This window comes from Lipotes vexillifer, unplaced genomic scaffold (genome assembly GCF_000442215.2).
Source record: "Lipotes vexillifer unplaced genomic scaffold, Lipotes_vexillifer_v1.1 scaffold360, whole genome shotgun sequence".
Lineage (NCBI taxonomy): Eukaryota > Metazoa > Chordata > Mammalia > Artiodactyla > Lipotidae > Lipotes > Lipotes vexillifer.
Genome location: NW_006787175.1, coordinates 638691 through 666299, shown reverse-complemented (window position 1 = coordinate 666299; position 27609 = coordinate 638691). Strand labels below are relative to the sequence as shown.

Genomic DNA, 27609 nt, shown 5'->3' with positions numbered 1-27609 from the left:
TAATCAAGACGCTATTTAATCAAATGTTCAATTTTTTGACATTTGTGAAAACTTCCCCAAATCAAATTCTAAATGTAGTCTTATTGACCTAGAATAAACTTTGAAATCTCCCAGAAATCCCCTGGAAAATCTCAAATTATTTGTCTCTCACCTTATAAAAAAGAGACTTTAAACTAATTGGGTTTATTTGGTATGTTAAATTATGTGGGGAGCACTGTCAAATAAGCAGTGATGATAAGCCTTCTTTAGTTGTAAGTGCATAGATATATGTTACTAATATAGTTGTTCCAGAAGATCTATGAAGTTAAGAATTTTCAGAACTAAAGAAGAAGCTGATGGATTTATAAAACTGCCAACTCAAGGTCAGGCAGAACAAAAATTAATCACAGGGATGTGAATGAACTGAGGATGATTGTAATTTTTTTTATGATTCTTTGTTTAAACATTGCTGGTTCTTTAATGTTTTGTTTCCCAGATTTAAGGAAATTTTTTCTCTTTTCAATAAAGTTATTTATAACTTACAGCAATTTGGTAAACTATACCTTTGTGAACAAAGATGAAACAATTATTCTTTCTCCCTGCTTGACCTCTCTAGAATACAGAAACTCTCCATGAGTATTCTTATTTCCATGGCAATATAGTTATTTGAATAAGCTCAATAAGAATCTGTTCCCCTTGTAACAGGACACAATTGGAAACATTGATGGTTATATTATCAAGGCTTTGACTGGAATATCATATTTGAGAATGATGTGCATGGGATCAGATATGACCTGAGAGTTTAAGGAACTAAGATTGACTTTATGAAGCCAATGTTAATAAAAATGTTTTGGAAAAACCCACTTGGTGTCTTCCTTACAGGGTTCCCAGCAGCTTTACCAGGTAAGTAAAGAAGATAATTCCTGGCAGGCTCAGGAACATCAGGATATGTTTTTCGACCTCAAAATGAGAGGAATTCACCCAAATCTATTTAAAAAATACAGGTTTAGTCTATTGTCAAGTTCTTGGCTTGACTTCCCAGTTTCAAGAGGATCTGAAAAGTCTAAACTGGCATTCCTTATGAAAATTTCCAGCAAAGCAAATTCAAGAGACCTTTGGGATGACTCACTATTCTTTCTGTGCTTATGTAAATATCCAGGCCAAGTATAATGAGACTTTCTGCAAACAAGTTAGTCTTATTTTGACTATCTTTGATATAAATGGGAGGGAGTGTAGAGGGGAAAATTCTGTTTCAATGGAAAACTGCAGCACACCTTTGTTGGTATTAAATTCTAGTCTCATTCATTGTATTTAAAGTTTCATTACCTACCTGTAACTGGATTGAGTTCTGAATTCTTGTAGTTTCTTCCAATGTGTGGCTGTAATTCTCCAAACTAATGTTTGCATTTTTCACTTCTGACTTAAAATTATTGAGAACTAAACCTTCCCTTGTCCTGAAGTCCTGAAAGCTGAATCTGGATGACTTGACATAAATTTCAAAGAAATCACAATGGCTCATGTATGGGCAAACTTTATGCCTTCTCCTGTGTGGGCCAATAAGAAAGTTCACCAGAATAGTTAGAAACTGGGTTTCTCACTAATTAATCTTTGTTCTTCTTTTATTTTCATAGAAACATCCCTCATTAAATGCATGATGGTTAGCACCATTCAGTATACACCCTTTACTATCAAGTCTCAACAGGTGATCCAGCTGGTCCTTAATAACAGAAGGCAACTGACAAGAAGTAGCCTTACCTTGTTCAAAGGAAAGAAGAATGTATCCTCTCCTGGAACAAGAAGGGGCCTGGCCAAGATTCGAACAGTAGTCAGGCTCCTGGGCTTTCTCCTAAGCCCATTGTGCACATCCTTGTAAAATCCAGTTTTAACAAGAACCTCGGTAAGTTGAGTTTAGCCAGAATTACCGCCTCTAGATATCTGATGGGGTCCTGAGCCTCCACCTTCACCCCTGGCCTGTCTTCAGTAAAGAATCCTGTTAGGTCAGTTTAGCCAGAATGCCCCTAACCCTTGATGTTTCCTCTTAGTAATTTTCCATCCACTGATCCCCATCCTGCTCCTTGGCTATAAATACCCACTGGCTCTGGCTGTATTCAGAGTTGATCCCCATTTCTCTCCCTCACCATAAATTCCCATTGCAGTGGTCCCTATTCCTGGTGTGAAGGTTCTAAATAGTCTTCTTACCATCTTTAACCAGTGTCATTAATTTTTTTCTTAACATATCCCATATGAACATCTTTTTATGTTCCAGTTTTCCAGTGCCCATAATAACCATTTGGTCAGGCCATGGGCCACTGCCCATGAGTCTGTAGAAACACAAACATAGGGATGCTTATTATGGCTCAATTCTTCCATCATTGCAAGAAAAAACTGTGAAATTCATCCCTGGGCTGATATGTCTTATCTTCTTCAATCAGAAGACTTCCATCAGTCATTCTGAGGTGGCTCGCTATAAAGGATGCTGTCCATCCTTATTGGAACTGTTAACCACAAACTAAATATCTTTTTGGACCGTTGGAAGCAGTGTACAGGGAGCTGCAACCTGGCAGCTTGTCAGGTGTTTCAGTCAGCCCAGGGGAAGAGAGGCTATCTGTATGTGGATATAATGAGTACCTCCTTGAATTTCCCTATTAGCATGTTAATGTACAAACAATTTCCATTTTGTTATGGAACCCTTCTGGATATTGTCTTTCTTATTAGAGTGTTAATCTGACATCACTCAAGGCATTATAAATATTTCAGATTTGAACATTATTTTATGCCCTTCAGTTAAACCTTTTACTGCTCAATGTCAGTCCTACAGACTAGGCAGTTGGTAAAATGATTAGGCAGGTGTGACCAAAGGAAATGTAGCTGAGTCTGTACTGTTGAGTTCTCTTCTTTAAGTGGTTATCTGCCATGTACCAGTCTCCCCCTGTGCTTGGTTCTAGTTCACCTCTGTGTCCTGAGTGTCTCCTGAAAGCCTACCACTATGTAGTATTCATTTACTCTATATAAATTTAATTAGGATTTTAAAAATCAATGCAGTAACTTACCATTAAATTTGTCAGGTCATGTGGATTTCACATCAGGGAAACTTGCACCACAGCCTGGATCTGCTGCAAAGTTCTCTCTTGTTCTGGGTCCAACCCAAACCTCTCAGCCTTAGAAGTTACCCAACATATGAGTGACAGCAGAATTTCCAAGTGTACACTTTCAAAATCCAAAGACATTCACCAAGGGATATGCCTCTTTCCTTCTTTCTTTCTTTCTTTTTAAATGTAATCATCAGTTTTACTGGTATAAAGGATATGCAAAACATAATTTACAAATAATAAAAATATAAACAACATTCCTTCTTGTAAATACCATATAGCCAATTGATTCTCCATAGAATGTTTTTGCAGACTTTTGCCAAACTCTTATACCCAAAGTCAAGCTATAGTTTGTGCCTCTTTCTTAATGACATGTTTACCATTGCACCATTAATGCATACAATAATTTGTCCTTTACCTTGCAGGAGATATCCTAGCATACTCTAGACTAACAGTTGTTAAAAGGTTGATTGTGTATTATTGGGGGTCCTTGAGAGCATTTTAGTGGGGGGTGAGGTCAGAATAATTCCATAATATTAAGAAGATATTATTTGCCTTTTAAACTTTTTAACATTTGTACTGATTGGGCAAAAGTATGGTGGGTAAAATCTGCTGATGCCTAAACATGAATTAATACTGTGGCACTAAATGCACCAGTACAATGTATTTTTCAACATCATGCATTTGTAGGAAAAAAAATTGAAGTCACTTAGGAATTCCATTGATAAAGCAGTAAAAATTATTAATCGTATTAAATTTTAGCCTTTCCATGCATATCCTTTAACTACTTTATGTGAAGAAGTTGGAAATCTACATGAAGAGGTTCTGCTACATTTTCAAGGATGGTTGTCTAGTAGAAAAACACTAGTATGACTGGTTGAATTGTAAACTACACTGCTTTTCTTCATCAGACACCATTTTAAACTGAGTGACAGGTAAACTGCAGTTATTCAGACACACTTATCCATTTTTTTCCCAAAAATGACAGAGAGCAAGAACCTTCCAAAAAAAAAAAAAAAAAAAAACTACTGATAACATCTGTTTCCAATGGTAAAATGAGGCCTTTCAAGAAAAAATTAGAATTTTGGATAGCTTTTTAATACTTAAAGACTTTTCTTGGACTTCCCTGGTGGCAAAGTGGTTAAGAATCTGCCTGCAAATGCAGGGGACATGGGTTCAATCCCTGGTCCAGGAAGATCTCACATGCCACAGAGCAACTAAGCCCATGTGCCACACTACTGAGCCTGTGCTCCAGAGCCCTCGAGCCACAACTACTGAGCCTGTGCAGCAAAACTACTGAAGCCTGTGTGTCTAGAGCCCATGCTCTGCCACAAGAGAAGCCACCACGATGGGAACCCATGCACTGAAATGAAGAGTAGCCCCCACTCGCTACAGCTAGAGAAAGCCCTCACATAGCAACAAAGATTCAAAGCAGCCCCCCAAAATATATATACATACTTAAAGATTTTTCTGATGAGAATGGTGGTGATGTTAACAAAAGTGAGCTTTTGATAATTCACAATAAAATATATCAACATTTGGAAGAGGTGCATGACTCAGGGAACAAACATTTCCCAAACGGTTAATGCATGATGTTACAAAACTGTGCTGTCCAATATGGTATCCACTGGTTGCATGTGGCTATTTAAATTTAAATCTTAATTGAGGTGAAATAAAATTAAATATTTAGTTCTTTAATCTCACTACCCACATTTCAAGTTCTCATAGCCACATTTAAAAATAACTACAACTTGTTGAGTGTTGATGGCTGCCATAGACTAAATGTTGGTGTCCCCCCACAAATTCATGTATTCCAACTTAATCCCTGACATGTTGGTATTTTTTGAGGTGGGGCCTTTGGCAGATAATTATGTCATAAGGTCAGAGCCCTCATGAATGGGATTAGAACACTTATAAAACAGACTGCAGAAAGATTCCTCACCCGTTCCACCCTTTGTGCACACTTGGAAATGACAGCTGTCTATAAACCAGGAATGTCTCACCAGACACCAAATCTCCTGAAGCCTTGATCTTGGACTCCCAGTATAAAACTGTGAGAAATACATATCTGTTGCTTATAAGCTACTGAGTCTTTGGTACTTTGTTAGAGAAGATCAAATGGACTAAACAGTGGTATATCAGAGAATATTCACACATCTACTTCTACAGGCAATGTGTTGCACTACATTGTTTTGGTTGAGGTATATGAAGAAAACCTGAAAAACCTAATGAAATATTTTCCTTTTCTCAACTATATATCTGTGTGAGGACAGATTTTCTTCATGTCCCTTAATCAAAACAAAATAGTGCAACACATTGAATGTAGATGCAGATATGAGAAGCTAGATGAGTACTATAAAGTGACACATGAAGAGATTTTAAAACATAAATCCAATATCAGTTTTCTAACTAAATTTTTTGAAAATATAGCTATTTTCAGGAAAATATTTTAACACATAGTGGGTTTATTGTTTTTACTTTTTTAATGAACAAATGCATAGCTTTAAATTTTCTCAATTTAAATTTGTCATCAGTAAATAATGACAGATTTAACTCACATAAACAAAAATCCTTTTGTATACTCAAAAATTTTAAGTGTGTATAGAGCGTTCCTAATATCAAGAAGTTTGAGAACCATTGTTATACACTATTGGATCCCTAAAAAGTTCACTGAAGTGTTTTACCTACTTCTCTATCACATATGTATATTACTAGGCATCCAGATCACTTGTCTTAGCCAAAAAGGGACAAGTTTTGAGGGAGATCTTCCATGGAACTAAGCCCTTAATATCAAAAAGGATTATATAATTCAAGAATAGTAGTGTGAACACAACCATAATAGGTGAAGTCCGTGTAATTATCATAAGAAACACTGCACTTTGGGTTGATTTTTATAATTAATAATTCATTCTGGAGAGACCTTCAAGATGGCAGAAGAGTAAGACATGGAGATCACCTTCCTCCCCACAAATACATCAGAAATACTTCTACATGTGGAACAACTCCTACAGGACACATACTGAATGCTGGCAGAAGACCTTAGATTTCCCAAAAGACAAGAAAATCCCCACGTACCTGGGTAGGGCAAAAGAAAAAACAGAGACAAAAGAATAGGGATGAGGCCTGCACCTCTTGGAGGGAGCTGTGAAGAAGGATATGTTTCCACACACTAGGGAGCCCCATCACTGGCAGGGTCAGGGGGTGGGTTGTGGGGTAGCTTCAGAGCCATGGAGGAGAGTGTAGCAACAGTGGTGCAGAGGGCAAAGTGGAGAGACTCCTGCACAGAGGATTGGTGCCAACCACACTCACTGACCGAGGCAGGTGGGAGTTGGGAGCTGAGCCTCGGGCTTCAGAGGTCAGACGCCAGGGTGAGGACTAGTGTTAGCTGTGTGAAAACAGGCTGACGGGGGCTAGTGTGCCACAGCTAGCCAGGAGGGAGTCTGTGAAAAAGTTTGGACCTGCTGGAAAGGCAAGAGACGATTGTTTTGGGGTGCCCGAGGAGAAGGGATTCTTTGTGTGCCCACAGAAGGCAGAGAACTGCCTAAATGAGCTCCAGAGATGGGCATGAGCCATGGCTAACAGTTTTAACCCCAGAGACGGGCATGAACTGCTAACGCTGTGACTGCTGCCACCAAGAATCCTGTGTTCAAATACAGGACACTACCTAACGCACCCCCCCCACCCCACCCCTGCCCTGGGAGCCTGTGCAGCACGCCTCTGCCAGGGTTCCATGATCCAGGGACAACTTCACACGGAGAACACACAGTGCACCTCAGGATGTTGCAAAGTCATGCTGGCCTCTGCTGCCACAGGCTCCCCTTGCATTCCACTTATGACTACCGTACCCTTCCCTCTCCCTGGCCTGAGTGAGCAAGAGAGCCCTAATCATTTGCAGCTTTAACCCCCTCCTGTCTGGGTGGGAAACAGTTGCCTGAGGGCAGCCTACAAAGAGGCAGGGCCAAAACTGAAGCTGGACCGCAAGAGCTGTGTGAACAAAGAAGAGAAAGGGAAATTTCTCCATACAGCCACAGGAGCAGCAGAATAAATCCTCACAATCAACTTGATAATCCTTGCATCTGTGGAATACCTGAATAGTCAACGAATGTTTGCAAAATTGAGATGGTGGACTTTGAGAGCAGCTGTAGACTTGGGGTTTACTTTCTGCAACTGATATGTTTTTGGTTTTATGCTAGTCTTAGTTTAGTTTTTAGTGCTTGTTATCATTGGTGGATTTGATTAATGGCTTGGTTGCTCTCTTCCATTTTAAATTTCTTTATATATATTTTTTATTTTATTATTTTTTCCCTTTTTTCTCTTTTTGAGACTGTGAATGTGCATGTTTCTTTGTGTGATTTTGTGTTTAGTCTTTATTTTACCATTTGGTTTGGGATTATATCTTATGGTTTCTTTTTTTCCTCCTTTTCTTCCAAGCCGTGTGGTTGGCAGGGGTTTGGTGTTCCGACTGGGTGTTGGGCCTGAGCCTCCAAGGTGGGAGAGACGAGTCCAGAACATTGCACCACCAGAGACCTCCCGTTCCCAAGTAATATCAATTGGCAAGAGCTCTCCCAGAGATCTCCATCTCAACATGAAGACCAAGCTCCACAGAATGGCCAGCAAGCTCCAGTGCTGGATGCCCCAGGCCAAACAACTACCAGTACAGGAACACCACCCTACCCATTAGCTAAAAGGCTGCCTTAGATCATAATAAGTTCACAGACTCCCCAAAAAACACCATGGGATGTGGCCCTGCCCACCAGAAGGAAAAGATCTAGCCCCACCCAACAGAGCACAGGCACCACTCCCCTCCACCAGGAAGCCTCCACAAGCCACTGAACCAACCTCACCCACTGGGAGCAGACAGCAAAAATAATGGGAACTAAAACCTGCAGCCTGTGAAAAGGAGACTCCAAACACAGTACGCTCAAGAAAATGAGGAGACAGAGAAATATGCAGCCAATGAAGGAGCAAGGTAAAAACGCACCAGACCAAACAAATAGAAGAGGAAATAGGCAGTCTACCTGAAAATAATTCAGAGTAATGACAGTAAAAATGATCCAAAATCTGAGAAATAGAATGGAGAAAATACAAGAAACGTTGAAAAAGAACTTAGAAGAACTAAAGAGCGAACAACAAGGAACAATACAATAAATGAAATTAAAAATACTCTAGAAGGAATCAACAGCAGAATAACTGAGGCAGAAGAATGGATAAGTGACCTGGAAGATAAAATAGTGGAATTAACTGCCACAGAGCAGAATAAAGAAAAAGGAATGAAAAAAATTAAGGACAGTCTCAGAGAACTCTAGGACAACATTAAATGCACCAACATTCAAATTATAGGGTTCCCAGAAGAAGAAAAGAAAAAGAAAGGGTCTGAGAAAATATTTGAAGAGATTATAATTGAAAACTTCAGGAAAGGAAAGGAAAAGGAAAACAAATAGTCAATCAATCCAGGAAGCACAGGGAGTCACATACAGTATAAATCCAAGGAGAAACATGTCAAGACACATATTAATCAAATTATCAAAAATTAAATACAGATAAAAATATTAAAAGCAGCAAGAGAAAAGCAACACATAACATACAAGGGAATCCCCATAAGGTTAACAGCTGATCTTTCAGCAGAAACTCTGCAAGCCAGAAAGGAGTGGGAGGACATAGTTAAAGTGATGAATGGGAAAAACCTACAACCAAGATGACTCTACCCAGCAGGGATCTGATTCAGATTTGACAGAGAAATTAAAACATTTACAGACAAGCAAAAGTTGAGAGAATTCAGCACCACCAAACCAGCTTTACAACAAATGCTAAAGGAACTTCTCTAGCCAGGAAACACAAGAGAAGGAAGAGACCTACACAAACAAACCAAGACGATTAAGAAAATGGTGATAGGAACATACGTATTGATAATTACATTAAATATAAAAGGATTAAATGCTCCAGCCAAAAGATGTAGACTGGTTGAATAGATACAAAAACAAGACCCATATAGATGCTGTCTACAAGAAACCCACTTCAGACCTAGGGACACATACAGACTGAAAGTGAGGGGATGGAAAAAGATATTCCATGCAAATGGAAAGCACAAGAAAGCTGGAGTAGCAATACTCATATCACACAAAATAGACTTTAAAATAAGGACTATTACAAGAGACAAAGAAGGACACTGAATAATGATCAATGGATCAATCCAAGGAAAAGATATAACAATTGTCAATATTTATGCACCCAACATAGGAGCACCTCAATACATAAGGCAAATGCTAACAGCCATAAAAGGGGAAATTTAGAATAACACAATAATAGTAGGGGACTTTAACAACCCACTTTCAAAATGAACAGATCATCCAAAATGAAAATAAATAAGGAAACAAAACTTTAAATGACACATTAGACCAGATGGACTTAATTCATGTTTATAAGACATTCCACCCAAAAACAACAGAATGCACTTTCTTCTCAAGTGCTCATGGAACATTCTTCAGGATAGATTAAAGGTTGATTAATAAATCAAACCTCAGGACAGTTAAGAATATTGAAATCATAACAAGTATCTTTTTGGACCACAATACAATGAGACTAGATATCAATTACAGGAAAAAAAACTGTAAAAAATACAAACACATGGAATTTAAACAGTATGCTACTAAATAACCAAGAGAACACTGAAGCGATCAAAGAGGAAATAAAAAAAGGACCTAGAAACAAATGACAATGAAAACACGATGACCCCAAAACTATGGAATGCAGCAAAAGTGTATCTAATAGGGAATTTTATAGCAATCCAATCCTACTTCAAGAAACAAGAAAAATCTCAAATAAACAACCTAACCTTACACCTGAAGCAATTAGAAAATGAAAACAAAACAAAACAAAAAAATACCCAAAGTTAGCAGAAGAAAAGAAATCATAATGATCAGATCAGAAATAAATGAAAAAAAAATTGAAGGAAACAACAGAAAAGATCAAGAAAACTAAAAGTTTGTTGTTGAGAAGATAAGCAAAATCGACAAACCATTAGCCATAATCATCAAGAAAGATAAAAGAGAGAAGACTCAAATCAAGAGAATAAGAAGTGAAAAAGGACAAGTAAAAACTGACACTTCAGAAATACAAATGATCATGAGAGACTACTACAAGCAACTATATGCCAATAAAATGGACAACCCAGAAGAAATGGACAAATTCTTAGAAAAGTACAATCTTCCAAGACTGGAACAAGAAGAAATAGAAAATATGAACAGGCCAATCACAAGCCCTGAAATAGAAACTGTGAATAACAACCTTCCAACAAACAAAAGCCCAGGACCAGAAGACTTCACAGGTGAATTCTATGAAACATTTAGAGAAGAACTAACACCTACCTTTTGCAATCTCTTCCAAAATGTAGCAGAGGGAGCAACACTCCCCAACTTCTTCTATGAGGCAACCATCACACTGATACCAAAATCAGACAAGGATATCACAAAAAAAGAAAACTACAGCCACAATCACTGATGAACATAGATGCAAAAAACCTCAACAAAATACTAGCCAAAAGAATCCAACAGCACACTAGAAGGATAATACAACGTGATCAAGTGGAGTTTATCACAGGAATGCAATGATTCTTCACTATACACAAATTAATCAATGTGACATACCATATTAAAAAATTAAGGAATAAAAACCATATGACAATCTCAATAGAAACAGGAAAAGTTTTCAACAAAATTCAAAACCCATTTATGAATAAAACTCTCCAAAAAGTGGGCATAGAGGGAAAGTACCTGAACATAATAAAGGTCATGTATGACAAACCCATGGCCAACATTGTTCTCAACAGTGAAAAATGCAAAAATTTCCTCTAAGATTAGAAAAAAGACAAGGGTGTCCACTCTTGCCACTATTATTCAACATAGTTTTTGAAGCCCTAGCCATGGCAATCAGAGAAGAAAAAGAAATAGAAGAAATCCAAATCAGAAAAGTAGTAAAATTGTCACTATTTGCAGATGACATGATACTATACATTGAGAATCCTAAACTTGTTACCAGAGAACTACTAGACCTAATCAATGAATTTGGTAAAGTAGCAGGATACAAAATTAATGCACAGAAATCTTTTGCATTCCTATACACTAACAACAAAAAGTATGAAAGAGAAATAAAGGAAAAACTCGGATTTACCATTGCAATGAAAAAGAATAAAATGCCTAGGAATAACCTTACCTAAGGAGGCAAAAGACCTGTATGCAGAAAACTATAAGACACTGAAGAAAGAAATCAAAGATGATACAGAGGGAGAGATATACCATGTTCTTGGATTGGAAGAATCAACATTGTGAAAATGACTATACTACTCAAAGCAATCTACAGATTCAATGCAATACCTATCAAACTACATATGGCATTTTTCACAGAACTAGAACAAAAATTTTACAATTTGTATGGAAACACAAAAGGCCCCAAACAGCCAAGGAAATCTTCATAAAGAAAATCAGAGCTGAAGGAATGAGGCTTCCTGACTTCACACTATACTACAAAGCTACCGTAATCAAGACAGTATGGTACTGGCACAGAAACAGAAATATAGATCAATGGAACAGGATAGAAAGCCCAGAGATAAACCCATTATATATGGTCACCCTATCTTTGACAAAGGAGGCAAGAATATACAATGGAGAAATACAGCCTCTTCAATAAGTGGTGCAGGGAAAACTGGACAGCTACATGTAAAAGAATGAAATGAGAACACTTGCTAACACCATATACAAAAATAAACTCAAAATGGATTAAAGACCTAAATGTAAGGCCAGACACTATAAAACTCTTAGGGGAAAACATAGGCAGAACACTCTATGACATAAATCACAGCAAGATCCTTTTTGACCCACCTCCTAGAGTAATGGAAACAAAAACAAAAATAAACAAATGGGACCTAATAGAACTTAGTAGCTTTTTCACAGCAACAGAAACCATAAACAAGATGAAAATACAACCCTCAGACTGGGAGAAAATATTTGCAAATGAAGCAACTGACAAAGGATTAATCTCCAAAATATACAAGTAGCTAATGCAGCTCAATATCAAAAAAAGCAAATAACCCAATCCAAAAATGGGAGCAAGGCCTAAATAGACATTTCTCCAGAGAAGATATACAGATTGCCAACAAACACATGAAAGGATGCTCAACATCACTAATCATTAGAGAAATGCAAATCAAAACCACAATGAGGTATCACCTCACACTAATCAGAATGGCTAACATCAAAAAATCTACCAACAGTTTGCTAACGGATTCCTGCTCTCTCCTTACTATATTTAGATGCTACATAGTTTCCAGGCTAAGCCCAATTTGTTCTTTCTCCAAATCACTTTTCTTTGACTGAGCCCATGAGAGCAGGTCTTTTTGTCTGTTTTGTTCATTGTTCTATCTGGTTCCTAGAACATTGCCTGATACAGGTGAGATGGAGGATATATATTTGTTAAATATTCAACATAAAAAAATAATCTACAAATAATAAGTGCCAGAGAGGTTGTGGAGAAAATGAAACCCTCTTGCACTCTTGGTGGGAATGTAACTTGACACAGCCACTATGGAGAACAGTATGGAGGTTCCTGAAAAAACAAAAAAGAGCTACTATATGACCTAGCAATCCCATTACTGGTCATATACATGGAGAAAACCATAATTCCAAATGACAAATGCACCCAATGTTCATTGCAGCACTATTTATGGTAACCAGGTCATGGAAGCAACCTAGATGGCCATCAACAGATGAATGGATAAAGAAAATGTGGGTGCAGATTCAAGATGATGGAAGAGTAAGACGTGGAGATCACCTTCCTCCCCCCAAATACATCAGAAATACATCTACATGTGGAACAACTCCTACAGAACACCTACTAAATGCTGGCAGAAGACCTCAGATTTCCCAAAAGGCAAGAAACTCCCCACGTACCTGGGTAAGGCAAAAGAAAAAAGAAAAAACAGAGACAAAATAGTAGGGATGGGACCTGCACCAGTAGGAAGGAGCTGTGAAGGAAAAAATGTTTCTACACTCTAGGAACCCCCTTCATGGGCAGTACTGCGGGTGGCAGAGGGGGGAAGCTTCAGAGACACAGAGGAGAGTGCAGCCACAGGGGTGCGCAGGGCAAGCAGAAAGATTCCTACACAGAGGATCAGTGCCGACCAACACTCACCAGGCCAAGAGACTTGTCTGATCCCCTGCCAGGGTGGGCCGGGGCTGAGGCTCAGGCTTCAGAGTCTGGATCCCAGGGAGAGGACTGGGGTTGGCTGTGAGAACACAGCCTGAAGGGGGCTAGTGCACCACAGCTACCAAGGAGGGAGTCGGGAAAAAGTCTGGAGCTGCTGAAGAGGCAAGAGACATTTTCTTCCCTCTTTGTATCCTGGTGCACGAGGAGAGGGGATTAAGAGTGCCACTTAAAGGAGCTCCAGAGACAGGCATGAGCTGCGGCTATCAGTGCAGACCACAGAGATGGGCATGAGACACTAAGGCTGCTGCTGCAGCCACCAAGAATCCTGTGTGCAAGCACAGGTCACTATCCACACCTCCCCTTCCAGGAGTCTGCCACTGCCAGGGTCCTGTGATCCAGTGACAACTTCCCAGGGAGAACACACGGCATGCCTCAGTGTGGTGCAACGTCATGCCAGCCTCTGCTGCCACAGGCTCACCCTGCATTCCATACCGCTCCCTTCCCCGGGCCTGAGTGAGCCAGTGCCCCTGAATCAGTGGCTCCTTTAAACCCATCCTGTCAGAACGAAGATCAGATGCCCTCAGTACACCTATACACAGAGGCGGGGCCAAATCCAAAACTGAACCCCAGGTGCTCTGCAAACAAAGAAGAGAAAGGGAAATCTCTCCCAGCAGCCTCAGGAGCAGTGGATTAATTTTCCACAATCAACTTGATGTACCCTGCACCTGTGGAATACATGAATTGACAATGAATCACCACAAATTGAGGTGGTGGACTTTGGGAGCAATGATATATATATATATATTTTTTCCCTTTTTCTCTTTTTGTGAGTGTGTATGTGTACGTTTCTGTGTGTGATTTTGTCTGTATAGCTTTGCTTTTACCATTTGTCCTAGGGTTCTCCCTTTCCATTTTTTGTTTTGTTTTGTTTTGATATTTTGTTTTTTTTAGTATAGATTTTAGCACTTGTTATCATTGGTGGATTTGCATTTTTGGTTTGGTTGCTCTCTTCTTTCTTTCTTTCTTTTTTTATTACTTTAAAAATATTTTTTAATAATTATTTTATTTTATTTTATATTATTTTACCTTTTTCATTCTCCCTTTTATTCTGAGCCATGTGGATAACAGGCTTTTGCACGCCAGCCAGGCATCAGGGCTGTGCCTCTGAAGTGGGAAAGCCAAGTTCAGGACGTTGGACCACCAGAGACCTCCCAGCTCCATGTAATATCACACGGCAAAAAGCTCCCAGAGATCTCCATCTCAACACCAAGATCCAGCTCCACTCAACGACCATCAAGCTACAGTGCTGGACACCCTATGCCAGACAACAAGCAAGACAGGAGCACAACCCCACCCATTAGCAGAGAGGCTGCCTAAAATCATAATAAGGTCACAGACACCCAAAACACACCACTAGACGTGGGCCAGCCCACCAGAAAGACAAGATCCAGTGTCATTCACCAAAACACAGGCACTACTCCCCTAAACCAGGAAGCCAAGACAACGCACTGAACAAACCTTAGCCCCTGGGGACAGACACCAAAGAAAATGGGAACTATGAACATGCAGCCTGCAAAAGGAGACCTAAAACACAGTAACTTAGGAAAAATGAGAAGACAGAGAAACACACAGCAGATGAAGGAGCAAGGTAAAAAGCCACCAGACCAAACAAATGAACACGAAATAGGCAGTCTACCTGAAAATAATTAAGAATAATGATAGTAAAGATGATCCAAAATCTTGGAAATAGAATGGAGAAAATGCAAGAGACGTTTAACAAGAACTAGAAGAACTAAAGAACAAACAATGATGAACAGCACAATAAATGAAATTAAAAATTCTGCAGAAGGGATCAATAGCAAAATAACTGAGGCAGAAGAACGGATAAGTGACCTGGAATATAAAAGACTGGAAATAACTACTGCAGAGCAGAATACAGAAACAAGAATGAAAAAATTGAGAAGAGCCTCAGAGACCCCTGGGACAACAATAAACACACCAACATTTGAATTACTGGGGTCTCAGAAGAAGAAGAGAAAAAGAATGGGACTGAGAAAACATTTGAAGAGATTATAGTTGACAACCCTAATATGGGAAAGGAAATAGTTAACCAAGTCCAGGAAGCACAGAGAGTCCCATACAGGATAAATACAAGGAGAAACACTCCAAGACACATATTAATCAAACTATCAAAAAAGAAATACAAAGAAAACATATTAAAAGCAGCAAGGGAAAAACAACAAATAACATACAAAGGAATCCCCATAAGGTTAACAGCTGATCATTCAGCAGAAACTCTGCAAGAAGGGAGTGGCAGGGCATATTTAAAGTGATGAATGGGAAAAACCTACAACCAAGATGACTCTACCCAGAAGGGATCTGATTCAGATTTGACAGAGAAATTAAAACATTTACAGACAAGCAAAAGCTAAGAGAGTTCAGCACCACCAAACCAACTTTACAACAAATGCCAAAGGAATTTCTCTAAGTGAGAAACACAAGAGAAGGAAAACACCTACAATAACAAACCCCAAAGAGTTAAGAAAATGGTAATAGGAACATACATATTGATAATTACTTTAAATGTGAATGGATTAAATGCTCCAACCAAAAAACATAGACTGGCTGAATGGACAGAAAAACAAGACCTGTATATATGCTGTCTACAAGTGACCCACTTCAGACCTAGAGACATATACAGATTGAAAGTGAGGGGATGGAAAAAGATATTCCATGCAAATGGAAATCAAAAGAAAGCTGGAGTAGCAATTCTCATATCAGACAAAATAGACTTTAAACAAAGACTATTACAAGAGACAAAGAAGGACACTCCATAACGATGAAGGGATCAATCCAAGAAGAAGATATAAGAATTGTAAATATTTATGCACCCAACATAGGAGCACCTAAATACATAAGGCAAATACTAAGAGCCATAAAAGGGAAAATCAACAGTAACACAATCACAGTAGTGGATTTTAACACCCCACATTCACCAGTGGACAGATGATCCAAAATGCAAAAAAATAAGGAAACAAAAGCTTTATATGATACCTTAAAAAAGATGGACTTAATTGATATTTATAGGACATTCCATCCAAAAACAACAGAATACACTTTCTTATCAAGTGCTCATGGAACATCCTCCAGCATAGATCATATCTTGGGTCACAAATCAAGCCTTGGTAAATTGAAGAAAATTGAAATCTTATCAAGTATCTTTTTGGACCAAAATGCTATGAGACTAGATATCAATTAGAGGAAAACATTTGTAAAAAATACAAACACATGGAGCCTAAACAATACACTACTTAATAACCAAGACATCACTGAAGAATTCAAAGAAGAAATCAAAAAATACCTAGAGACAAATGACAATGAAAACATGATGACCCAAAACCTATGGGATGCAGCAAAAGCAGTTCTAAGAGTGAAGTTTATAGCAATACACTCCTACCTTAAGAAACAAGAAACATCTCAAATAAACAACCTAACCTTACACCTAAAGCAATTAGAGAGAGAAGAACAAAAATCCCCCAAAGTTAGCAGAAAGAAAGAAATCATAAACACTGGAAAAGAAATAAATGAAAAACAAATGAAGGAAACAATAGCAAAGATCAATAAAACTAAAAGCTGATTGTTCGAGAAGATAAACAAAATTGATAAACCATTAGCCTCAAGAAAAAAAGAGAGAACACTCAAATCAATAGAATTAGAAAAAAAAGAGGAGAAGTAACAACTGGCACTGCAGAAATACAAAGGATCATGAGAGATTGCTACATGCAACTATATGCCAATAAAATGGGCAACCTGGAAGAAATGGACAAATTCTAAGAAAAGCACAACCTTCTGAGACTGAAACAAGAAGAAATAGAAAATATGAACAGACCAATCACAAGCACTGAAATTGAAACTGATTAAAAATCTTCCAACAGACAAAAGCCCAGGAACAGATGGCTACACAGCGAATTCTATCAAACATTTAGAGAAGAGCTAACACCTATCCTTCTAAAACTCTTCTGAAATATATCAGAGGGTGGAACACTCCCAAACTCATTCTACGAGGTCACCATCACCCTGATTCTAAAACCAGACAAAGATGTCACAAGGAAAGAAAACTACAGGCCAATATCACTGATGAAGATAGATGCAAAAATCCTCAACCAAATACTACCAAACAGAATCCAATGGCACATTAAAGGATCATACAGTATGATCAAGTAGGGTTTATCCCAGGAATGCAAGATTCTTCAATATATGCAAATCAATCAATGTAATACACCATGTTAACAAATTGAAGGAAAAAAAACATTTGATCATCTCAATAGATGCAGAGTAAACTTTCAACAAAATTCAACACCGATTTATGATAAAGACCCTCCAGAAAGTAAGCATAGGGGGAATTTAACTCAACATTATACAGGCCATATACGACAAACCCACAGCCAACATCGACCTCAATGGTGAAAAACTGAAAGCATTTCCACTAAGATCAGGAAAAAGACAAGTGTGCCCACCCTCACCACTATTATTCAACATAGTTTTGGAAGTTTTAACCACAGCAGTCAGAGAAGAAAAAGAAATAAAAAGAATCCAAATTGGAAAAGAAGAAGTAAAGCTGTCACTCTTTTCAGGTGACCATATATTATACACAGAGAATCCTAAAAATGGTACCAGAAAACCCCTAGAGCTAATCAATGAATTTGGTAAAGTAGCAGGATACAAAATTAATGCACAGAAATCTCTTGAATTCCTATACATTAATGATGAAATATCTGAAAGTGAAATTAAGAAAACACTCCCATTTACCATTGCAACAAAAAGAATAAAATACCTAGGAATAAACCTATGTAAGGGGACCAAAGATCTCTATGCAGAAAATTATAAGACACTGATTAAAAAATTAAAGGTGATACAAATAGGCAGAGAGATATACCATATTCTTGGATTGGAAGAATCAACTTTGTGAAAAAAAGCAATCTACAGATTCAATGCAATCCCTATCAAACTACCACTGGCATGTTTTCACAGAACTACAACAAAAAATTTCACAATTTTTATGAAAACACTAAAGACCCCAAACAGCCAAAGCAATCATGAGAAAGTAGTATTGAGCTGGAAGACTCAGGCTCCTGGACTTCAGACTATATTACAAAGCTACAGCAATCAAGAAAGTATGGTACTGACACAAAAGCAGACATATAGATCAATGGAACAGGATAGAAAGCCCAGAGATAAGCACATGCACACCTGGTCACCTTATCTTTGATACAGGAAGCAAGAATATACAATGGAGAAAAGAGAGCCTCTTCAATAAGTAGTGCTGGGAAAACTGGACAGCTACATGTAAAAGAATGAAATTAGAACACTCCCTAACACCATACACAAAAATAAACTCAAAATGCATTAAAGAAGTAAATGTAAGGCCAAACACTATAAAACTCTTAGAGGAAAACATAGGCAGAAGACTCTACGACATAAATCACAGCAAGATCCTTTATGACCCACCTCCTGGAGAAATGGAAATAAAAACAGAAATAAATAAATGGGACCTAATGAAATGTAAAAGCTTTTTCACAGCAAAGTTAACCATAAACAAGATGAAAAGACAACCCTCAGAATTGGAGAAAATATTTGCTAATGTAGCAACTGACAAAGGGTTAATCTCCTAAATTTACAAGCAGTTCATGCAGCTCAATATCAAAAAAATGAACAAGTCAATCCCAAAATGGGCAGAAGATGTAAATAGACATTTCTCCAAAGAAGATATACAAATTGCCAACAAACACATGACAGAATGGTCAACATCATTAATCATTAGAGGAATGCAAATCAAACCTACAATGAGATATCATCTCACACCAGTCAGAATGGCCATCATCAAAAAATCTAGAAACAATAAATGCTGGAGAGGGTGTGGAGAAAAGGGAACCCTCTTGCACTGTTGGAGGGAATGTAAATTGATACAGCCACTATGGAGAACAGTATGGAGGTTGCTTAAAAAACTACAATTAGAATTACCATAAGACACAGCAATCCCACTACTGGGCATATACCCTGAGAAAAACATAAGTCAAAAAGAGTCATGTACCTCAATATTCATTGCAGCTCTATTTACAATAGCTAGAACATGGAAACAACCCAAGTGTCCATCGACAGATGAATGAATAAAGAAGATGTGGCCCATATATACAATGGAATATTACTCAGCCATAAAAAGAAATGAAATTGAGTTATTTGTAGTGAGGTGGATAGACCTAGAGTCTGTCATACAGAGTGAAGTAAGTCAGAAAGAGAAAAACAAATACTGTATGCTAACACATATATATGGAATCTAAAAGAAAAACAAAAAAAAATGGTCATTAAGAACATAGAGGCAAGACAGGAATAAAGTCACAGACCTACTAGAGAATGGACTTGAGGACATGGGGAGAGCTAAGTGTAAGCTGGGACAAAGTGAGACAGTGGCATGGACATATATACACTACCAAATATAAAATAGCTAGTGGGGAACAGCTGCATAACACAGGGAGATCAGGTCGGTGCTTTGTGATCCCTCAGAGAGGTGGGATAGGGAGTGTGGGAGGGAGGGAGATGCAAGAGGGAAGAGATATGGGGATATATGTATATGTATAACTGATTCACTTTGTTATAAAGCAGAAACTAACACACCATTGTAAAGCCATTATACTCCAATAAAGATGTTTAAAATAAAATAAAATACTCCAAACCATGAAAAAAAATAATTCATTCTGGAGATCACTTTGTACAAGTATAAATCCTTCTCTTTTATTTAGGCTGCAAAATACTCTTTTATGTGGATTTGCCACATTTATTTAACCAGTTCCCTGTAAAGGAAATGAAAGAAGAAATTATAAGGGCAGCTATACTTATGGCTCTAGTTATGACAGATTAGCTCATATGGCACTAATCTAATGTTCCTGCCAAAAAACAGCTATAAATTTAGGTAAGATATATAAAATTATTGTCTGAGAATTATTGTGAAGCAAGTGATGAATTAATAATTGAGGGTCTATAATCATTGGGAAAATGGAAACACACAAAGTTAACTCCATATTATACCCTGGATTATTCCCTGTGTGGATTTTCTATATCAGAGTACAAGGGAATAGAGGCTAAGTAGGAATCACAGTCATATTTCTAGAAACAGACGAGAAAGTGATCAAAGCCCCTGGCTGCCCAAATAGCTTGGAGTTGAGAGAGAGAATTCCAAAGAGGAAGAAATCACAGAGAAATTAACTGAAAACCATAGAGCAGAATGGTGGAGTAGAGACCTCTGAAAATCTTCTCTTTTACCAAAGTAATAAAAACACTGGCCAAAGTGGTGGGGGTGGGGGTGGGGTTGTGATGAATTGCGTGATTGGGATTGACATGTACACACCAATGTGTATAAAACTGATGGCTAATAAGAACCTGCTGTATAAAAAAATAAAATAAAAATTTAAAATTAATAAAAGAATTAATAACAAATTAACAAACAAAATGATTATAGTAACCATGAGCACTTGCTATGAGTTAGGTACTATAAGACTTTCCTCATCCAATACTCACAAACCCGTGATGTAGATACACAAAAAGCAAACAAACAAACAAAAAAACTGGCAAAAAATTATAAAAGTTTTCAGAACACTGAAAATGAACTAAAGGCTTGTAATATGGTCAGAAGAACCTAGGGGCAAGACAGGAATAAAGATGCAGACCTACTAGTGAATGGACTTGAGGATACATGGAGGGGGAAGGGTAAACTGGGACAAAGTGAGAGAGTGGCATGGACATATATACACTACCAAACGTAAAATAGATAGCTAGTGGGAAGCAGCTGCATAGCACAGGGAGATCAGCTTGGTGCTTTGTGACCACCTAGAGGGGTGGGATAGGGAGGGTGGGAGGGATACGCAAGAGGGAAGAGATATGGGGACATATGTATATGTATAATTGATTCACTTTGCTATAAAGCAGAAACTAGCACACCATTGTAAAGCAACTATACTCCAATAAAGATGTTAAAAAAAAAGAAAAACAATTGAATGCTAGTAAGAACAGTAAATGTTTCAAAAATTCCACTTGCCTAATTCCTTCTCTCACTCATCACCTTCACAGTAACTTTAAAAAGCAAAAGCCACGGGCTTCCCTTGTGACACAGTGGTTAAGAATCCACCTGCCAATGCAGGGGACACAGGTTCGAGCCCTGCCCAGGAAGATCCCACATGCTGCAGAGCATCTAAGCCCGTGCATCACAACTACTGAGCCTGCACTCTAGAGCTCGCATGCCACAGCTACTGAGCCTGTGTGCCACAACTACTGAAGCCCGTGCGCCTAGAGCCCATGCTCTGCAACAAGAGAAACCACTGCAATGAGAAGCCCATGCACCGCAATGAAGAGTAGGCCCCACTTGCCACAACCAGAGAAAGCCCGCTCACAGCAACAAAGACCCCACACATCCAAAAATAAAAATAAATAAATATATAAATTTATAAAATAGAAAAAAAATAAAATCAATAGCCACACAATGGATGGTATCTGTAAAAAAAAAAAAAAAAAAAAAAACAAACAAAAGACCAAAAAAAAAAAAAAAAAAAAAAAAAAATCCAGCAGCCTAGCAGTCACTGGAAGGGGCAGAATGTGATTGGAGGAGCCTACAAACCCCATCTCAGAGAGTTGTCACTGTTTTACCTTGTATGGAAACTTCCTCAAAAGCTCCATAACACAGGCTTTGCTTTGTTTGACCTGAGGCCTCCTAGTGTAAATGACATTTTCTCTGTTAAAAAAAGAATAGAAGATACTGTTTCATGTTGTAGCTGCCTGATGTAGTGATACTGGTTGGGATAAACTAAAGGCTGACCAAAAACTTCAAAGGAAAAATTGACAAATAAGATGCCCATCTCTATGGACTGTTGAAAGTCCATGACATTACCTTGGGAATTTAGAGGGCCATGTTCATGTGTAAGGCAGGTGCATGGACAGGGTTATGCACAGTCTCATCTCAAGAAGGACCTGTGAAGGCCCTAAGCTCTCACTCCCCCAGTACAGGCAAGGATTGAAGGCTAAGGTAAAGTTGTAAACTGCCTGTCAGAGCCTTGAAGATAGACCCCAACACACAGAGCTCTCCTTAACAAAGACTGGGAGCCAACTGTCCCAAGGCATTTAAAGGAAATCTCCATCCAACCATTATCTGGCCAATAAGCTAATCAGGAAGAGATGTAAGTGGTTGCATAAAAGAAAGGACACCGATTTTAAAGAATTCATTGAGGAAAGTCACTTAACAAACAGCAATAAAGATAAACGCTGGGGCTGGAATCTGATTTTCAGAGTTCCCTGATTACATGATTAATTTTTTTTAATTTTTAACAAAAAGTAACAATACATGCAAAGAAATAGAAAAGTATGTCTTATACACAGGAAAACATGCAGGCAATGGAAACTGACCCTGAGAAATCTCAGACATTAGACTTCATAGACAAAGACTTTAAATTAGCTATGTTCAGAGAAGTTAAAAAAAAAAATCATTCCTAAAGGACACAAGGTAACTATGAGGAGGATATCTCAAAAAAAAAATAGAATAAATAAATAAATAAATTAATTAATTAATTAATATTATTTCAAAATAAAAGAAATTCTGGATATAATAAGTGTGATCACTAAAGTGAAAAATTCACTAATTCAACAGCATACAGGTCAGTTGAGTTTATCCAGCTTGAGGAATAAAAAGATAAAGCTTCAGTAAGGGTAAAACAACTAGGAGACTTTCAAGATGGCAGAGGAGTAAGATGTGGAGATCACCTTCCTCCCCACAAATACATCAAAAATACATGTACATGTGGAACAACTCCTACAGAACACCTACTGAATACAGGCAGAAGACCTCAGACTTCCCAAAAGGTAAGAAAATCCACACATACTTGGATAGGGCAAAAGAAAAAAGAAAAAAAAGAAGAGACAAAGGGATAGGGATGGGTCCTGGGCCTCGGGAGGGAGCTGTGAAGGAGGAAGTTTCCACACACTAGGAAGCCCCTTCACAGGTGGGATGGGAGTGGGGAGCTTCAGAGCCACAGAAGACAGAACATCAACAGGGGTGCTGAAGGCAAAGCGGAGAGATTCCTGCACAGAGGATTGGTGCCAACCAGCACTCACCAGCCTGAGATGCTTGTCTGTTTAACCACTGGGGCGGGTGAGGCCTGGGAGCTAAGGCTCGAGCTTTGGGGGTCAGACCCCAGGGAGAGGACTGGGGTTGGCTACGTGAAGACAGCTTGAAGGGGGCTAGTGTGCCACAGCTAGCTAGGAGGGAGTCCTGGAAAAAGGTCTGGACCTGCTGGAGAGGCAAGAGACCATTGTTTCAGGGTGCATGAGGAGAGAGGTTTCCTGTTCTGTGTGCCCACAGATGGCAGAGCACTGCCTAAGCGAGCTCCAGAGATGGGTATGAGCCACAGCTGTCATCTCACAGACCCCAGAGGTGGGAACGGCCTGCTACACCTGCCACTGCTGCCACCAAGGATCCTGTGTGCAGACACAGGTCACTACCCATACCCTCCAGGAGTCTGTGCATTCCATTCAAAAACAACAGAATACATTTTCTTCTCAAGTACACATGGAATATTCTCCAGGATAGATCATATCTTGCGTCACAAATCAAGCCTTGGGAAATTTAAGAAAATTGAAACCATATCAAATATCTTTTCTGAACACAATGCTATGAGACTAGATATCAATTACAGGAAAAAAACCTGTAAAAAGTACAAACACAGGAAGGCTAAACAATACGCTAGTAAATAACCAAGAGATCACTGAATAAATCAAAGAGGAAATTTAAAAAAATCCTACAAACAGATGACAATGAAAACACGATGACCCAAAAACTATGGGCGCAGCAAAAGCAGTTCTAAGAGGGAAGTTTATAGCAACACAATCTTACTTCAAGAAATAAGAAAAATCTCAAATAAACAACCTAACCTTACACCTAAAGCAATTAGAAAATGAAAACAAAACAGAACAACAACAAAAAAACCCAAAGCAGAAGGAAAGAAATCATAAAGTTCAGATAAAAAAAGAAATGAAGGAAATAAGAGAAAAGATCAATAAAACTAAAGCCTGGTTCTTTGAGAAGATAAGAAAATTTGATAAACCAGCCAATCTTGATAAACCAGATTCATCAAGAAAAAAAGGGATAAGACTCAAATCAACAGAATTAGAAATGAAAAAGGAGAAGTAACAACAGACACTGCAGAAATAAAAAAATCATGAGAGACTACTACAAGCAACTATATGCCAATAAAATTGACAACCTGGAAGAAATGAACAAATTCTTAGAAAAGTACAGCCTTCAAAGATGAAACCAGGAAGAAACAGAAAATATGAACAGATAAATTACAAGCACTGAAATTGAAACTGTGATTAAAAATCTTCCAACAAACAAAAGCCCAGGACCAGATGGCTTCACAGGTGAATTCTATAAAACATTTAAAGAAGAGCTGACACCTTCTAAATTCTTCCAAAATATAGCAGAGGGTGGGACATGAGCCCACCATCACCTTGATACAAAAATCACACAAAGATGTCACAAAAAAAAGAGAAAACTATAGGCCAATATCAATGCTGAACATAGATGCAAAAACCCTTTACAAAATACTAACAAACAGAATCCAACAGCACCTTAAAAGGATCATACACCATGACCAAGTGATGTTTATCCCAGGAATGCAAGTATTCTTCAATATACACAAAACAATCAACGTGATACACCATATTAAGAAACTGAAGTATAAAAGCTATATGATAATCTCAAGAGATGCAGAAAAAGCTTTTGACAAAATTCAACACCCATTTATTATAAAAACTCTCCAGAAAGTTGGCATAGAGGGAAACCACCTGAACATAATAAAGGCCATATATGACAAACCCACAGCCAACATCATTCTCAATGGTGAAAAACTGAAACCATTTCCTCTAAGATCAGGAACAAGAGAAGGGTGTCCACTCTTGCCACTATTATTCAACATAGTTTTGGAAGTCCTAGCCACAGCAATCAGAGAAGAAAATGAAATAGAAGGAATCCAAATCGGAAAAGAAGAAGTAAAATTGTCACTGTTTGCAGATGGCATGATACTATACAGAGAGAATCCTAAACATGTTACCAGAAAACTATTAGACCTAATCATTGAATTTGGTAATGTATCAGGATACAAAATTAATGCACAGAAATCTCTTGCATTCCTATACACTAACAACAAAAAATCTGAAAGAGAAATTAAGGAAAAACTCGGATTTACCATTGCAACAAAAAAAGAATAAAATGCCTAGGAATAACCCTACTTATGGAGGCAAAACACCTGTATGCAGAAAACTATAAGACACAGATGAAATAAATCAAGGATGATACAAACAGATGGAGAGATATACCATGTTCTTGGATTGGAAGAATCAACATTGTGAAAATGACTATGCTACCCAAAGCAATCTACAGATTCAATGAAATCCCTATCAAGTTGCCAATGGCATATTTCAAAGAACAAGAACAAAAATTTTTACAATTTGTATGGAAACACAACAGATCCTGAATAACAAAATCAATCTTGAAAAAGAAAAACGGAGCTGGAGGAATCCGGCTCCTGGAATTCAGACTATATTACAAAGCTAGAGTAATCAAGACAGTATGGTACTGGCACAAAAACAGAAATATAGATCAATGGAACAGGATAGAAAGCCCAGAGATAAACCCATGCACATATGGTTACCTTATATTTGACAAAGGAGGCAAGAATATACAATGGAGAAAAGACAGCTTCTTCAATAAGTGGTGCTGAGAAAACTGGACAGCTACATGTAAAAGGATGAAATTAAAACACTCCCTAACACCATACACAACAGTAAACTTAAAATGGATTTAAATCCTAAATGTAAAGCCAGATACTATAAAACTCTTAGAGAGAAACATAGGCAAAACACTTTAAGACATAAATCACAGCAAGATCCTTTTTGACCCACCTCCTAGAGTAATGGAAACAAAAACAAAAATAAACAAATGGGACCTAATAAAACTTAGGAGCTTTTGCACAGCAACAGAAACCATAAACAAGATGAAAATACAACCCTCAGAATGGGATAAAATATTTGCAAATGAAGCAACTGACAAAGGGTTAATCTCCAAAATATACAAGCAGCTCATTCAGCTCAATATCAAAAAAAAACTAACAACCCAATGAAAAAATGGGCAGAAGATCTAAACAGACATTTCTCCAAAGAAGAAAATCAGATGGCCAAGAGTCACATGAAACATGCTCAGTCAAGTTCACTAATTATTAGAGAAATTCAAATTGAAACCACAATGAGGTATCACCTCACACTGGTTAGAATGGCCAGCATCAAAAACTCTGCAAACAATAAATGCTGCAGAGCATGTGGAGAAAAGGGAACCCTCCTCCACTGTTGGTGGGAATGTAAATTGGTACAGCCACTATGGGGAACAGTATGGAGATTTCTTAAAAAACTAAATAGAGAGCTACCATATGATTCAGCAATTCTTGGGTACATATCTGGAGAAAACCATAATTTGAAAGGATACATGCACCATAATGTCCATTGCAGCACTATTTACAATAGCCAAGACATAGAAGCAAGCTAAATGTCCATTGACAGAGGAACGGATAAAGCAGACATGGTACATATATACAATGGAATATTATTCAGGCATAAAATGGAATGAAATAATGCCATTTACAGTGACATTGATGGACCTAGTGATTGTAATACTGAGTGAAGTAAGTGAAAGAGAGAAAGACAAATATAATATGATATTTCTTATATGTAGAATCTAAAAAAATGGTACAAATGAACCTATTTACAAAACAGAAATTGAGTCACAGACTGTAGAAAACAAACTTATGGTTATGAATGTGGGAGTTGGGAGGGATAAATTGGGAGATTGGTATTGAGATATACACACTACTTTATATAAAATAGATAACTGATTAAAAAAACCTACTCTATAGCACAGGGAACTCTACTCAGTAGTCTGTAATGACCTATATGGGAATAGAATCTAATAAAGAGTGGATATATGTATATGTATAACTGACTCACTTTGTTGTACAGCAGAAACTAACACTACATTGTAAATCAAGTATACTCCAATAAATTTTTTTTAAAAAAAGAAGAGCAAATTAAATCAAAGTAAGTGAGAAGAAGGAAATAATAAAGATTGGAGCAGAAAAAAATTACATAAAATAGAAAACAAAAAATTAGAGAAACTAAAAGTTGGTTCTTTGAAGAGATGAACAAAATGAATGTTTAACTAGAATGAAGAGGATAAAAAGACTCAAATTACTAAAAG

General features: G+C 37.9%; 1 protein-coding gene across 1 annotated transcript in view; it reads left to right on the top strand.

The window, feature by feature from the left end:
• Positions 1-298: 298 nt before the first annotated feature.
• The window catches only part of LOC103086372 (60S ribosomal protein L10-like), a 31254-nt gene continuing 3943 nt past the window's right edge, over positions 299-27609 (top strand). Inside the window, exons 1-3 of the mRNA XM_007459895.1 lie at positions 299-362; positions 862-882; positions 1611-1809. Coding sequence (XP_007459957.1) covers positions 299-362; positions 862-882; positions 1611-1809 — 284 coding nt within the window. The remainder of the gene's footprint in view (positions 363-861; positions 883-1610; positions 1810-27609) is intronic.